The sequence below is a fragment of the Bos indicus x Bos taurus genome, chromosome 4 (genome assembly GCF_003369695.1).
Source record: "Bos indicus x Bos taurus breed Angus x Brahman F1 hybrid chromosome 4, Bos_hybrid_MaternalHap_v2.0, whole genome shotgun sequence".
In the NCBI taxonomy this organism is placed as follows: Eukaryota; Metazoa; Chordata; class Mammalia; order Artiodactyla; family Bovidae; genus Bos; species Bos indicus x Bos taurus.
Genome location: NC_040079.1, coordinates 68,744,715 through 68,760,498, shown reverse-complemented (window position 1 = coordinate 68,760,498; position 15,784 = coordinate 68,744,715). Strand labels below are relative to the sequence as shown.

Here is a 15,784-nt window from a genome sequence, read left to right as displayed (position 1 = left end):
AATCCCAGGGCTGATCTCCTTCAGAATGGACTAGTTGGATCTCCTTGCAGTCCAAGGGACTCTCAAGAGTCTTCTCCAACACCACAGTTCAAAAGCATCAATTCTTCGGCACTCATCCTTCTTCACAGTCCAACTCTCACATCCATACATGACCACAGGAAAAACCATAGCCTTAACTAGACGGACCTTTGTTGGCAAAGTAATGTCTCTGCTTTTGAATATGCTATCTAGGTTGGTCATAACTTTCCTTACAAGGAGTAAGTGTCTTTTAATTTCATGGCTGCAGTCACCATCTGTAGTGATTTTAGAGCCCAGAAAAATAAAGTCTGACACTGTTTCCCCATCTATTTCCCATGAAGTGATGGGACCAGATGCCACGATCTTCGTTTTCTGAATGTTGAGCTTTAAGCCAACTTTTTCACTCTCCACTTTCACTTTCATCAAGAGGCTTTTTAGTTCCCCTTCACTTTCTGCCGTAAGTGTGGTGTCATCTGCATATCTGAGGTTATTGATATTTCTCCCGGCAATCTTGATTCCAGCTTTTGCTTCTTCCAGTCCAGCGTTTCTCATGATGTACTCTGCATATGTTAAATAAGCAGGGTGACAATATACAGCCTTGATGTACTCCTTTTCCTATTTGGAACCAGTCTATTGTTCCATGTCCAGTTCTAACTGTTGCTTCCTGACCTGCATACAGATTTCACAAGAGGCAGGGTCAGGTGGTCTGGTATTCCCATCTCTTGAAGAATTTTCCACAGTTGATTGTGATCCACACAGTCAAAGGCTTTGGCATAGTCAATAAAGCAGAAATAGATGCTTTTCTGGAACTCTCTTGCTTTTTCCATGATCCAGCGGATGTTGGCAATTTGATCTCTGGTTCCTCTGCCTTTTCTAAAACTAGCTTGAACATCAGGAAGTTCACGGTTCACATATTGCTGAAGCCTGGTCTTAAATTTTGAGCATTACTTTACTAGCGTGTGAGATGAGTGCAATTGTGTGGTGATTTGAGCATTCTTTGGCATTGCCTTTCTTTGGGATTGGAATGAAAACTGATCTTTTCCAGTCCTGTGGCCACTGCTGAGTTTTCCAAATGTGCTGGCATATTGAGTGCAACACTTTCATAGCATCATTTTTTAGGATTTGGAATAGCTCAACTGGAATTCCATCACCTCCACTAGCTTTGTTTGTAGTGATGCTTCCTAAGGCCCACTTGACTTCACACTCCAGGATGTCTGGCTCTAGGTCAGTGATCACACCATCGTGATTACCTGGGTCATGAAGATCTTTTTTGTACAGTTCTTCTGTGTATTCTTGCCACCTCTTCTTAACATCTTCTGCTTCTGTTAGGTCCATACCGTTTCTGTCCTTTATCGAGCCCATCTTTGCATGAAATGTTCCTTTGGTATCTCTGATTTTCTTGAAGAGATCCCTAGTCTTTCCCATTCTGTTGTTTTCCTCTATTTCTTTGCACTGATCGCTGAAGAAGGCTTTCTTATCTCTTCTTGCTATTCTTTGGAACTCTGCATTCAGATGCTTATATCTTTCCTTTTCTCCTTTGCTTTTCACTTCTCTTCTTTTCACAGCTATTTGTAAGGCCTCCCCAGACAGCCATTTTGCTTTTTTGCATTTCTTTTCCAGGGATCTTGATCCCTGTCTCCTGTACAATGTCACGAACCTCACTCCATAGTTCATCAGGCACTCTATCTATCAGATCTAGGCCCTTAACTCTATTTCTCATTTCCACTGTATAATCATAAGGGATTTGATTTAGGTCATATCTGAATGGTCTAGTGGTTTTCCCTACTTTCTTCAATTTAAGTCTGAATTTGGAAATAAGGAGTTCATAGTCTGAGCCACAGTCAGCTCCTGGTCTTTGCTGACTGTATACAGCTTCTCCATCTTTGGCTGCAAAGAATATAATCAATTTGATTTCGGTGTTGACCATCTGGTGATGTCCATGTGTGTAGGGGACTGGAATGCAAAAGTAGGAAGTCAAGAAACACCTGGAGTAACAGGCAAATTTGGCCTTGGAACACGGAATGAAGCAGGGCAAAGACTAATAGAGTTTTGCCAAGAAAATGCACTGGTCATAACAAAACCGTCTTCCAACAACACAAGAGAAGACTCTATACATGGACATCACCAGAATATGTGGAATCTAAAATATGACACAAACGAACCCATCTACAAAACAGAAACAGACTCACAGACACAGAGAGCAGACGTGTGGTTGCCAAGAGGGAGAAGGGAAGGAGAGGGACTAACTGGGAGTTTGGAGTTGGGTGATGCAAACTATAACATTTAGAATGGATGAACAGCAAGATCCTAAATGTGTAACACAGGGAACTACACTCAAATCCTGTGATAAACAGTACTGGAAAATAATACAAAACTAAAGAATGTATATATGTATATAACTGAGTCACTTTGCCATGTAGCAAAGATTGGTACAACACTGTTTTTAGTACACAAAAAGAATCACCTGAAATGGGGGGCGGGGAACTATAGTTGACCTCTCCTGAAGATTCTGGATTTAGTTGGTACAGAGTGGTACCTAGGAATCTGCATATTTAATGTAAAATATATTATTTATAGATAGATCTTAATATATTTTTGAACAGGTGACTGGCACTTTGAGACACACTTATCTAAAGCTATGGAAAGTACTGATATTTATGAAAGGGTTCTAATTTTAAGAGCCTAAGTATTTACCTAAAGAATTTCTTAATCCTGTTTCTAGTTAGACTTCTTTCTCAACTGAATAACTAAACTTTGATCAAAGTTTCATTAATAGCAGATTTGGTGGCTCCTTGCTTTTTAACAATAACATACATGTCTACTAATCCCAGAATCTGAATCGGACTGTGCTCAGCATTAAGGGTGGCTGGAGTGGCAGACTGTGACTCAGGAAAGACAAGAGGCATGTCGTTACCCTTGGCAGTAACAGAAACTACTAAATCAGCAAAACCTGTATGAGAGCTCAAAAAGGCTGCCAAGTTACAAGTTAACACCTCAAGGGATCCAAAGACTGTCTTCAAAGACTAAATCCAATACACATTTCTAAATGTGATGATCTTATATTTACATTTCATAGGAAGTATTTTGTAAATACATCAAACAAGTTTTGGTGTCAAGGAATTATGTTGTTGACTTTAGCAAAGTTTATTATGTGAGATGATCCTTATTTAGTAATTTTCTAAATTTCTAAATAAAAATTTAGACATTTTATCTTCAGAAAATCCAAATGGGAAGTTTTTTAAAAATTTCATAAGTCAATTTTTACATTTCCATCAAAAATTAAATTTTAGAAGCACAATAAACTGAATTAGTCAAGTTTTACCCATTCAACAAATATATGTTAAAGAACCTACTATTCAACAGGGAGTCAGACAGGTGCTGGGTACAAAAAGATGGATAAGGTAGAGCCTATACATTAAAGGATACATCAAAAAAATATAAGCAAAAGAGAAGTAAAGATGAAATGGTCACTAGGTTCCTACATGACAAAACTATTCTGAGAAATTATCTAATAATAGCTAAACTATTATTTCTTTCTTCTGAGAAGTCCATTTTGCATGTCTAAATTTTTCACTTTTTAAATTACTCAATTACTGAATACACTAATGTTAATTACAAATGAGCCTTGAAATTTTTTCTAGACCTTTATTTTAAACTAAATAATTTTAAAGCTATAAATTTTGAAGCTTATTGTAAAAGAATTTTTTTAAAGAAAAATATTTTATGATGTGTGAAAATTATATGAAACTCAAATTTCAGGGTCCATAAAGTTCTATTGGAACACAGCCATGACCATTTGTTTGCATCCTGTCTATGGCTGCTTTCCTACAATGGCAGAGACCATGTAGCTCATGGTCAACATTGAAAATATTTATACGCTATCTGGCCCTTTACAAAAAAAGTTTGCCAATTCCTGATTGAAAGTATAACAATAGATTTTGGCTGGAGAAAAGTACAGCTTTGTTTTTGTTTCTCTATTTTCCAGAATTCATAGAGATGCTTAAATAAAATATGCAAAGAACACTTACTATAATGTTTCTCCAGTATGCTGCCTCTAGACAAGGATTGCTAATTTCGGTCAGCAGGGCTTCATTTTCTTGTTTCTCCCATAACCAATACTGGGCTTCAGTGTCTGGCCTTGAATCTTCTGGAAACCCAGCTGTCAGGACCTCTAGGATTTTGCTACTTATTAAGCCTAATTTTCACAGAATGGTCTGACTCGTAATAGATGAAAAACTCTTAGATCCCTTTTGAAGTTATCAACTTCAGTTAAAAATTTCACTAGGTGTTGGGGCTGGGTGTGAAGTTAGGTAGAAGGCTGCTGTACCTCTGTAGACAACACTAAGAAAGCAAGCTATGTGCTTTAACAGCTCAAAGTTTTAACATAAAACAATGGTACATAATTGTATGAGAATCTTTTTTTTAGGTTAATAAAATTTAATAGTGTTATTATGCCTCAAACTAGACTTTAAAATATATATCAGAGCCACAGTGTTACCCATGGGCTTTCACATTCTACATTATATATTTCTTTAATTTTGAAATACTTTTTTGGGGTAATGATCAGTGTATTACCTTCTTTAGTTATATATTTTTTTCAGATTATATTCCAGAAAACTGTTTTTCTTTAACACACCAAAAAAACGAGTTCATGATAGTAGGCGTGCTCTTATTTACTCAATCACTTCAGACAATACCTGAAGCCCCAGATTTTTATACCTCCTTAAATGTCTATGATCACAGAAATCAGCTGTGTAAAAACTACTATTTAAAGGTATGCGGTTAGGGTGAGGTAAGGGCACTTCATATATGAGTGGGTGGATTTGTAAGGTAAGGTAGTGGGAGAATTCTAGGTAGAATTTAACCGGTGCTGTCCCTAGTATACAGTTGCTTGTTTCTGACACACTCTCAGGTGACTCCATATCACAATGAAGCCTAAAAAGTGGGCACTTTCAATTCTTCCCTAGGTACCACCCTGGGCTTCACCGAACAATGTGAAGGAAGTATTTACAGTGCTTACTATCATCTCAGAAATCCAAATATCTCTTACCTAAAGCTCTAAATCACTTCACTGTTTTCACACAATCACATTACTTGGCCTTGAGCCAAATGCATCATTTCCATTTTATCTTCAAGAGAAAGCTGAGAGTCTGCATAGACCTTCACCTCCACTCTGAGTCACCTCCTCCAACTGTATCTCCTCACTCAGTAAGCAGCAACATCACCCACTGCTACCCAAGTCGGCAAATCTAGGCAGTATCCTTGATTCTTCTCTTTCACTTTCCACATCTAACCAATTGCCAAACCTGTTGATTTTATCTCCTAATGTCTTTCAAATCCATCTCTTTTTCCTCTATCCCAATTGATTTCTTTTGCAAACTTGCAACAGATTTGAACTGGACATGTCACTTCCCTGCTTAAAATCCACAGCTTTTCATTTCCAATATGATAATGCCCAGACAAAGCTCACCAAGCCCCTTGGATCTGGCCCTTGCCACAGTTTCAGACCCAAAACCCACAAACCTCTATCACACATCTTAGACTCCTGTTATAGGGAACTTCTTTGACTCCTTTGAAGGTGCATGCTCAATCTTGCTGTCAGTCTTACACATAGTCTGCTGCTTCAGTTTTCACATTTTTCCTGACCCATCCCAACCCTTTTTATCTGGATGATCTCCTTCAGGTGTCAACTTAGTCACTCCTGCAGCAAGGCTTCCTTAACCAGTCTAAGACTGGATTGAACGTCCAGGGGACAGCTGCTATAAGCCATTGAAAATCTGGCTTTGAGAGAACTCATTCCATCAAGACAGCACCAATTTCTTCCTTGTCCATCTCAACATTCATACTGCCTCACATAGAATACAAAAGGTGGTGAATTCATGAAATAAGGCGCCCTCCAAGCTGACCTGAATCATAACCTACAGAGAAAGTATTGCTCTGACTCAGTCCTCTGAAGCAACCTAAGGGAGAATTCTCTGATTATAACGGAACCCAGTTGTCCAGTTTGAGGGCTAATAATCCTAACCACAAGGACTTAGCAAAAATGTTCAAATCTATTTCTTGATCCCATTAGCAAGGTATTAGCAAGCAGGTCTTCACACAAGGCAAAAGCTTAGTTACAAAGGGAGATAATAAATATTTCATAGATTAGCTAGTATAAGTATTTTAAAAAATCTGTCCAGGGTTCTGCTGGCTTTGCTTTGACATCTCTTTTTCAGAATAATGTTCCATTACAGGAACTGTTGAATGTAAGCAATCTACAATATCTGTAAGTCTCCACAGATCACCATGGAATTATCAGCATCACAAATATTTACTGAACCACTACATGCAGGAGTCTTGAAATGTTCTGAATACTCTACTAAACAAGTCATAGAAGGCCCTGACATCCAGGACTTTACAATATGAAACAGTCATTGATGTTAAAAGATAGTAATAAGCTAACAGAGCTGCACAAAGAATAGCAAACTAAACAAATCTTGTAACTTGGATACAGCAGTGAAAACAGATAGTTCAGGACCCTGTAAGAATATATTCATTCTTTACATCAAACAAGTTAATTGAATTTCTACAGTTTTCTTGCTACAAGAAGCCTAAACTCTCAGGCTCAATAGCAAAGCCGCTTTGTAAGGCTAATTTTACTTTCAAACAGCCACAAGGTAAAATCTTAGGAGCTGAAGAGAAGCACCTGAAATAGTAATGTTTTGTTTCGTGATAACCCACTTAACATATATATAAAATAAGCCTTCAGTCTGGGTCCCCAAACAACCAGACATCTATCATAATCTGTTTTCCCTTCTTGGTCTCATTGCATCGCAGGGATTTTGCTCCAGGGAAGAGCCCTACAAAGATGTGTCTGGAATCAGTGGAATCAAAATTGCCAAAATTGCTACTGAGTCAGAGGTGTTTTCAAAGTTTTGCCAAACAACACACAGCTCCATGCTAAATGGTTAACACCCTTCCCTGATGGTTTTGCAATCCTATATTTATATTGTAGTTCTATCACTGAAATTACAGGTTCCTGTGAAGTGACACTGACAATAACAACACATTTTATAGTCAGGATCATTTAAGGGCCTTTTAAACAAGTTTTAACATTTATGCATTGAATATTATCACACTAAGTTCTACTTCTTCCTATGAAACAAAAGGGAAAAACCATGATTTCCCCAGTGTATCAGTTGTCTCTAGAGGATATTTTGACCGTCACACCAAACATAAAATATTGATGAAGCAGTTAAGAAAACTGATTCCACTTCTCACTTTAACAAGGAATAGAAAATTACATTACACTGTATGTTATGTGTTATGAGTTTTCCCAGAGTTAATTAAGTAATAATTTGAACTAACATATAAAAACTATTGGAATACACTTCATAACCAAGGATGAATTTTTTAAACTTGCAAAACGAACTAAAAGAAAATTATATATATATACACATATATACACATACATTTTATATAATAAAACATAATTTTAGTAATATCATGCAAAAGAGGTACTTCAAGAACTCTTGAGAGTTGAATCAATCAAAATTGACACATATCCCAAGTTAAAAATCTGTATCATAAGAACATGATTAGCAAAACACAGATGGATAGAAAGGAATTTTAAGGGACTGGTGTAAGGAGTCAGCATTTGTCAGTGTTCAGGCAACACTGTTCAAGAGGGAGGGGTCCCTGTCCCCAAAGTGGTATTCCTACAAGAGACAAAGTCAAGAGAATGTATAGGAACCCTGGGCTGTCTTCACTGGATGGTGTTTGCCCACTGATTGACTAAATGAACTTGTGGTATTAAGTGTCCCTTAGCAGCTGTCCATCTCAATATGAATTGTGCATCTCATATTGGCCTTCTGTTTCATGCAGCTGTTTCTTTACATTTGGATAGTCTAAGCCTTGTTTGAGAGGCAAACCTGAGATACTATATGTGTATTGATCAGGACAGAACTGGCCCTTGTTTGAGTGGACAACTAGTCTCCTTTGGCAAAATTTCTATAAATTCCCCTGATGAACTGCAAAAATACTGATGACTCTGCCATAATTTCAGATTTCCTCTTGCCTTGCAGAAAGTAAATATAAAGTCGTTGTGATGGATTTTTTTCAACATATACTGTAACTCATATAAGCAAATAGGTGTGGTCCTCTTCAAAACTGTTATCTTTATGGGTCTTTGATTAAATATTTATTATAATCATCTTCTGTTGCTCAAAGCACTTATGTTTCTCTTCATTAAGAAATGTCTTTAAAGTTTGCAATACACTTTTTGAATAATACCTAAACTTAAGTAGCCCTTGACTCTTAACAAATTACGATTAAACATCTTTATACTTTTTTGAGTCTAACATTGTTTACTTTTTGGTCTTATTTGAGATTCATCTGTGGAATTTATTGGGGTCCCTAAATCCAGTCTTGTAAGAAATTTGTGGCATTGTATACATGGATTCTGCAGGTATATTCCTCAAGTATAGATCTAGACTTCTGGTATAAAAACCACGATCAAAATTCAAATTGTGTCATCTGACACATAGCTTGATACACAATAACATCTAAAGAGAATATGGGAAAATCAGGGCATAGGAGAAGGGACAGAATAACATACTGCTAGAAAGTGTAAACTTGACAAATTGCTCAAAAATGAAAAACATAATCTCTCTTGGAAAACATTTGTAAATCAATTGCACTAGTATATAAATTATAAATTCTATGCAAATATTATCACCTCTAGTTTAAAAAACCTTTGTATTTCATAAAAGCTTTATGTTAATGTAACTTGGTCTCTGAGATACAAATAATTTGAATTTTTGCAGTGGAATTATCTTTTGGATTATATTTATAATACTGACACTATAACATTATTATTATTTTATGCATTATGCCACTTCGGGTGTCTTTCAAATTTCATACTTGATGTAAAACTCAAGCAAAATTAAGAAAAGTATTTAAATTTTTCCTAAACTTTATTAGTCTTTTCAGTAACAAAATCCAGACAATAAAAGAGATACTTGATATAATCTATAACACAGCCCATAACAGCTGTACTCTTTTATGACTCTGAAACTGACTGGATCATACTCAAAAAGTTAAATTCTAAGACATATAACAACATATTACACAAGCATATGACTTTTTTCCCTGTGTACTTGGTAAGGCCATGTTAGATGAGATTTTTACCTAAATTCTCATCTAGGCCATTCATTGCATATGCAGGTGGATTGTCATAAACTTATTTCAACAAAGATGAATTGAATATTTATATAAACAAGGTTCACAGTAAAGAATGTAAAAATATCATAATTAATAAGAGTAATGGGGAGGGAGGAGGGAGGAGGGTTCGGAATGGGGAACACATGTATACCTGTGGCGGATTCATTTTGATATTTGGCAAAACTAATACAATTATGTAAAGTTTAAAAATAAAATTAAAAAAAAAAAAGAAAAAAAAAATAAGAGTAATAGTAGCAGTAAACATTTACTAGGCTAACTACATGCATTTTCTCAATAAACTAAGCTTCCCTGGTGACTCAGATTGTTAACAATCCACCTGCAATGCAGGAGACCTGGGTTCAATCCCTGGGTTGGGAAGATCCCCTGGAGAAGGGAACAGCTACCCACTCCAGTATTCTTGTCCGGAGAATTCTATGGACAGAGGAGCCTGGCAGGCGACAGTTCATTGGGTCGCAAAGAGTCAGACAGGACTAAGGGACTTTCACACACTTAACATCAGTCCTATCCGTCTCCAAGTTTTCAAGGTTAAGTAACACAAAACAGAGATGTTAAGGGACTTGGCCTCCGGTCACAGAACTACTAACTAGCAGGTTGGGGATCTGAATGGAAAAAAAAAATTGAATCCAAAGCCTTCCAGTATTGTATAATCCAATGCAGAAAACAAGTTTCTTACCCTTCCAGAATAACCACCCAGAAGGAAGTTTATAATCACTGGTGCTTTAGGTGATTGTCAGTTCCTATAAATAGTAGGACCTAAACTTTTTCAAATATACCTATTCTTAGAGCAACTTATAAAGTAGTTTGAAGAACAGGACTGAATATTCTCTTAACAAATTTAGTAGCCTTTATAATATTTACCTTTTAACAAATTCACCTGAGAGCATTTTTAAAACTAAACTGTATAGGGTGATCTGTTTTAAAAACAGAAAATACTTTGATAGACCAACAATGATCTAACTTAAATCAACAATGAGCTAATTTAAAGTTCCTTAGAATTTAGACATAGCCATGAGGTATGCAGTCTTCTGAAAACTGATTTTTTTAAACTGCATTTTTTAGACAGAATGGCTTTTAAATTCTTCCAAGAGCTCTACTAAAATAGCTACAATTTATGCCAATTAACATTCTGATTTCATAAATAACAGGAAAACAGAAGAGATAATCCCACTTGTATAGATGTAATAACATAACAAAAGGCGCAGAAAACACAAACCCCAAAGGCAGTTCCAAAGGGTAAAGTCCTTCTCTCCCATCCACAGGGAGGAGCTCTCCTTCAATGGTCTAGGCCCTCTCCTTAGCACCTGAGTTCAGCACTTGCTGCCCATTCAGAGAATAAAATATTAGAAAGATGTGAAAGCCAAGTTCCTTCCCCACATACACATATGGGCATACTTATTATGTATTTTGCTTTTCTGATACCTAAGTATGCTGATTCATTGGCTACTTATGAATTAAGTAATAACCCATGAGATATGAATATACCTATTCATTCATTCATACAAGTATAACAGGAATAAAGTAGATACAGTATCCAAAGAACACTTCAAATATGAAATGCTACATCTAATTACACTTTGCCTAAGACTCTGAACTTTTAAATTCTCATTAGATGAAGTTCACAAGATGAACTTGTGCTTTATGGCTCATCACAGGCAAAGTACGCTAAGAGGACAATTGATTAAATGTCAGTGGGTTTAACTTCACTATCTATTCCCAAGGTTTCACATTTCCATGGTAATTCTGACCCCTCTTTTAAAATGTATGGCTTGTAGAATTGGCTTTTTTTTTTTTTTAAGGTATTTCAAAGGATTTGCTCTCATTCGTAAAATAAAGAATAATGGAAATGTGGCAAATACTTGTTAGATATATTCAGTATCATAACAATAAAAACTTAGTACATACTACCCACTTCATACTTCTCCTCTAAAAACGTTCAAAATTCAGTCAACTGAGCACCTATCACACACAGGCATGGCACTTGTAGGTGAACCAAGATTTCTAAGTTTCCAAGGCATGAAGAGGGGGAAAATAGGGGCCAAATTTAAGTATTTGTTACTAACAAGTTTATAATCCACATATTTCCTAGAAAAATCCAAGAAAACAATTGCACAGCAGCACATTTGGGTCTTTAGAGGATGATTTTCAGTTGCAAGTAGTTAAAACTTCAGTGTTAAGCTAAGACTCTATTCAAACAATGAGCTTCAGTTTATTATCTTTTCCTAATGTTTTCTATCTTATTCCACAAAATCCTCTATAACAATGAATGATACGGCACCTTTTTAAAAAAAAAAAAAACTAATCCTCTTTCCCCAAAACCCAACCCATACACGCGTCCTCCTCTTTCCTGGGCACGTGTGATTCCAAAGCTCAACTGGACACCCTCTCACCTGAAAAAAAGTTTGGAGACGACGCTGGCCTTTTCCAGAGGCGACCTCTGCATGGTCTCTGGGGGCACCGAGGTCCCTGCCGGGGCAGGCCGGGCAAGAGCTCCTAGTGCCAAAAGCCCTACTCTTCTCTGCCTGCCGCTCGCCCCTTTTTCTCTGACCTGCTGTGATGTCACTTGCTTCCAACTCCCCCCACCCACCCCTACCGCACACACCTCCCCTTTCCTTTCGCTCCTTTCCCCCGCCTCCACTGCCCAGGTTAAAAGCTGGGCGCTGCCCGGCCGGGCCTCAAATCCGCTCTAGCGGCTTTCTCCACCCCGACCGCTCCTTGCTTCTTGCCTCCCTCCCTCGCGCGCGCGCTCCTTCCAGGTCGGCGTCCCTACCATCCGGCCGAGCCCAGCCCGCAGGTGGGGGACACCGTCGCGGCCGCTCTCCAGGTCCAGACTCGGACGCGCGAGGACAGAAGGAGCCACCGGCAGGAGCAGCAGTCAGTGCCCCGGGGAGCCTTCTGCGCGCCGGGCTCCGCGGGATCCGCGGCACGCCGAGGCCAACTCCCCCGAGCCATTTGCCTCCTCCCTTTTCCCGAGATCCTAGCCGCGTTCGGGTCGCGTTTGCAAGGTGCATTTTGAAAGGGGAATGAAAATCTGTCCCTCCGGTTATCAAAAGGCAGCCTCAGAGAGCCGGAGGGTTCCGCAACAGCGGCAGCTGTGTTCACCTTAGCGCTTACTTTGCGAGTCAGAGGGAAGAACCAAGCTTGTTAGTCTCAGACTTAGGTGAGTGCCAAGTGTGGTCCCTTAGGAGACGTACTTACTACAGGTGGAGGCAATTCCTGTAAGGTGAGAATTACCGCTTTGTCCACTACCCGCCCAGGATTTGTTCCTTGTCTGCCCTAAGTTTTTTCAGTCCAGTTTGCGTTTTTTAAGAAGTCTTTTGTGCGTGTTAGCAACTACGAGGATGACGAGCGGACAGAATGTAAACTCACCCGCCCTCATACAGAGTTCCAACTCTCGGTCAGCAAAACATCATGACTAATACACTGAAAGGAATCCAGTCTTTGAAGCGAAGGTAGCGCGTTAACTCTGACCTGACTCATGGAAACGCCATCTTCAACTCTTGAAGGGCATCTCAGCTTTCCCAGGTGTGGGCGCACGAACTTCCCCGAGTTTTTGCTTCGTGGACCGTGTGCCTGTTTGATGGCTTTTAAAGAGCCAAACCTTTAATTCCTGAATCCTGTTGTGTAAAACCAAGGGCACACCGAGTTTAAACTGAAAAATTCAAATGGAAGTGAAAATTTTGGTCTGATTACAGTTAATGCCTCTACACCTAAAGCAAGGACATTTACTTATGAATTGGTTATCGCTGATTTGTGGTCACCCAGATACAGTACAAATGAAATCGTGCACTTCTTAATAACAGACAGGAACACGTATTTCAATTAATAAATGGGTTCATCCGGTCTTTATAGCTCCCCTTTGCATTTCCATGTCACCATGTTTTAAATCTTAAAGTGGTTTAATAAACATATAAATTTTGTTATCCTAAACTTTAACAGTAGATAAAATAACACCAGAGAGATAGGCAAACTGCATAAACACCAGGAGAAAGCAATTTCTAATTCATAATCCCTGCTTCATATCCTGCACCTGTGTTTTCTTCTCTTCAGTATGGCATACAAATTCAGGCTCTGCCTTCATTATTGACTTTTCCCAGGTATGTGATTGAACTCACTTCATCCACTTCCCCAACTCCCACTCTACTGTTTGCTTTATAACTGCTAATGTAACCCATCAAATGTAATACACACATTTTGAAATGAAGCGGTAGTCAGTTCCTCTTTGTTCTCAAAGAACAAGTGACAATAAAAAGATTAAGAATTAAATTCCAAATAAGATCATAGAAGCTAACCAAGTATTATGCTTCAGAGACCCCAAATATTTGTCAATCTCATTCCTCTAGAAAGAATAAATAACTTAGTGACTCTTTCTTGATTTCTTACTGTTTGCTAGACATCATCTCGTGGAAATCTTACCACAACCATGTAAATAGGTGTTATTCCCCCCAATTTTCAGTAGAGGAAACAGAAAAGAGAAGTAAATGCCTGTAATGGTAGAGCTAACATTTAAACTCATGTCTGATTTCAAACCATCACTCCTATCAGTGGGTAATACTGCTGCTAATCGAATCATCCCTCATGTATTTATATACTATCACGTACACTGGTGTAACCAGTCTTTCCTCTCACATTAGTTTCATGCAGTCATAATTGCTAGACCTGTTTAAGAATGAGACAAGAAAGCAGAAAGCTGAAAACCAAGTAGCTACTGGAGTTAACACACTTTTAATAAATGACATCTGACTATAATATTCCATTTTAAGTATGTGTACACACATGTACATTGGAAGACCCTAGATATTTATCATAAAAGCTTACCTCCCAAATTTGTTCTTGGCATCACTAAGACATCACCATTGTTCAGAACATTAGCATGGTTAGCTTACATGAACAAATGAACTAACTGAGACATGACTTTTAAGGCTTGCATACAGGTACATACCTAATGTGGGAATGTAGATTTATGCACCAGGGAATTGTTCAAATATGGCTGAAGGTCATGACTGAATTCCTAATTGTGTCTTTGAGATGTCAAGAATTGGTAGTAAGAAATAGTGAAGCTCTTGTCTCCAAGCTGCTCAAATATCAGCTCACAAAATTGCATTTAATGTTGTAATAGCTTACATTTGTTAAGCACTTACCATATACATAAGGTGCCGTGCTAAATACACAGAATGCTTTGCCTTTTTTAATCCTGATAACACCTTCATGAGATGTTACGTTTGTCATTATCTATGTATTATAGGTGAAGAAACTGGGGTACAAAAAGTTTAGAAAATTTCCCAAGCGAGTTTCACAGTAAATAGTAACAGAGAAAACTGAGATTTCAACCTAAACTGACTACTGTCTGAGACCAAGCATGTAACCACTACATATACTTTCCCCACAGAATTTCCTGACATTTTAAGCAGAACTGATCTTTGGTAGAGAAGATTAGGTGGTCATTTGTATGATTTCTTTATTGTAAAATACATACAACATAAAATTTGCTATCTTGAGCCATTCTTAAGTGTACATACAGTTCGGTCACACATTCACATTGTTGTGCAACAGCCACCACCATCACATTTTTATCTTGTGAAACTGAAACTCTATACCCATTACACAATAACTCCCATTCTCCCTTCCCCCCACCCCCAGCAACCACTGGTATACTTTCTTATTTTTATGATTTTGACTCTAATTACTTCATATAAGTGGAATTTTGTGGCTGGCTTATTTCACTTAGCATAATGTCCTCAAGGTTTTTCCATGTTGTACCATGGTCCAGGATTTCTTTCCTTTTTAAGGCTGAACCAGTTCATTCTAAAGGAGATCAGCCCTGGGTGTTCTTTGGAAGGCATGATGCTAAAGCTGAAACTCCAGTACTTTGGCCACCTCGTGCGAAGAGTTGACTCATTGGAAAAGACTCTGATGCTGGGAGGGATTGGGGGCAGGAGGACAAGGGGACGACAGAGGATGAGATGGCTGGATGGCATCACCGACTCGATGGATATGAGTGAGTGAACTCCGGGAGTTGGTGATGGACAGGGAGGCCTGGCATGCTGCGATTCATGGGGTCGCAAAGAGTCGGACACGACTGAGTGACTGAACTGAATATGGCATTATACATATATTTGGCTTATCCATTCATTTTCTGATGGATGGGTCTTAGCTATTGTGAAAAATGCTGTGAACATTGGTATAATAGTGCAGCATCATTTTCAAGGTATATTAAAAAGAAGCAAGAAGAGAAGAAGGAGAAGGAAAGGAAGTCAATTATTTAGTACCTACTATATGTTCAGCAGTGTGCCATGTGCTTCCTTAAATGATCTCAAGATATGAAAGTTCACGAGATACCCTTCATCTCATGTTCCTATTCTACATTATTCACTCTGCCATCACATGATGGCTGAAGTTTCATCATTAGATATCACCAGAGAGAAAGTGCACTACGGTTATTCATTATGTTCAGTTTCATTTGAGTATGTTCCTCAGATTCTTCCCTGAGAACAGGCTTTAATAGTGATAAGCAGAGCATGACTGTGAGGGCACTAAGACCTGG

At 38.2% G+C, this 15,784-nt stretch overlaps 1 protein-coding gene across 2 annotated transcripts in view; it reads right to left on the bottom strand.

Annotated features, from left to right (window-relative positions):
• CFTR (cystic fibrosis transmembrane conductance regulator) overlaps window positions 1-13,169 on the bottom strand; it is a 215,098-nt gene extending 201,929 nt beyond the window's left edge. Inside the window, exon 1 of one of the 2 annotated variants that reach the window (XM_027539612.1) lies at window positions 12,011-13,169. In XM_027539612.1, coding sequence (XP_027395413.1) covers window positions 12,011-12,192 — 182 coding nt within the window. In that variant the 5' untranslated portion in view covers window positions 12,193-13,169. Of the gene's footprint in view, window positions 1-11,630; window positions 11,797-12,010 lie in introns of those variants that run through there. The other variant, XM_027539613.1, reaches the window with a different exon arrangement.
• Window positions 13,170-15,784: the final 2,615 nt, after the last annotated feature.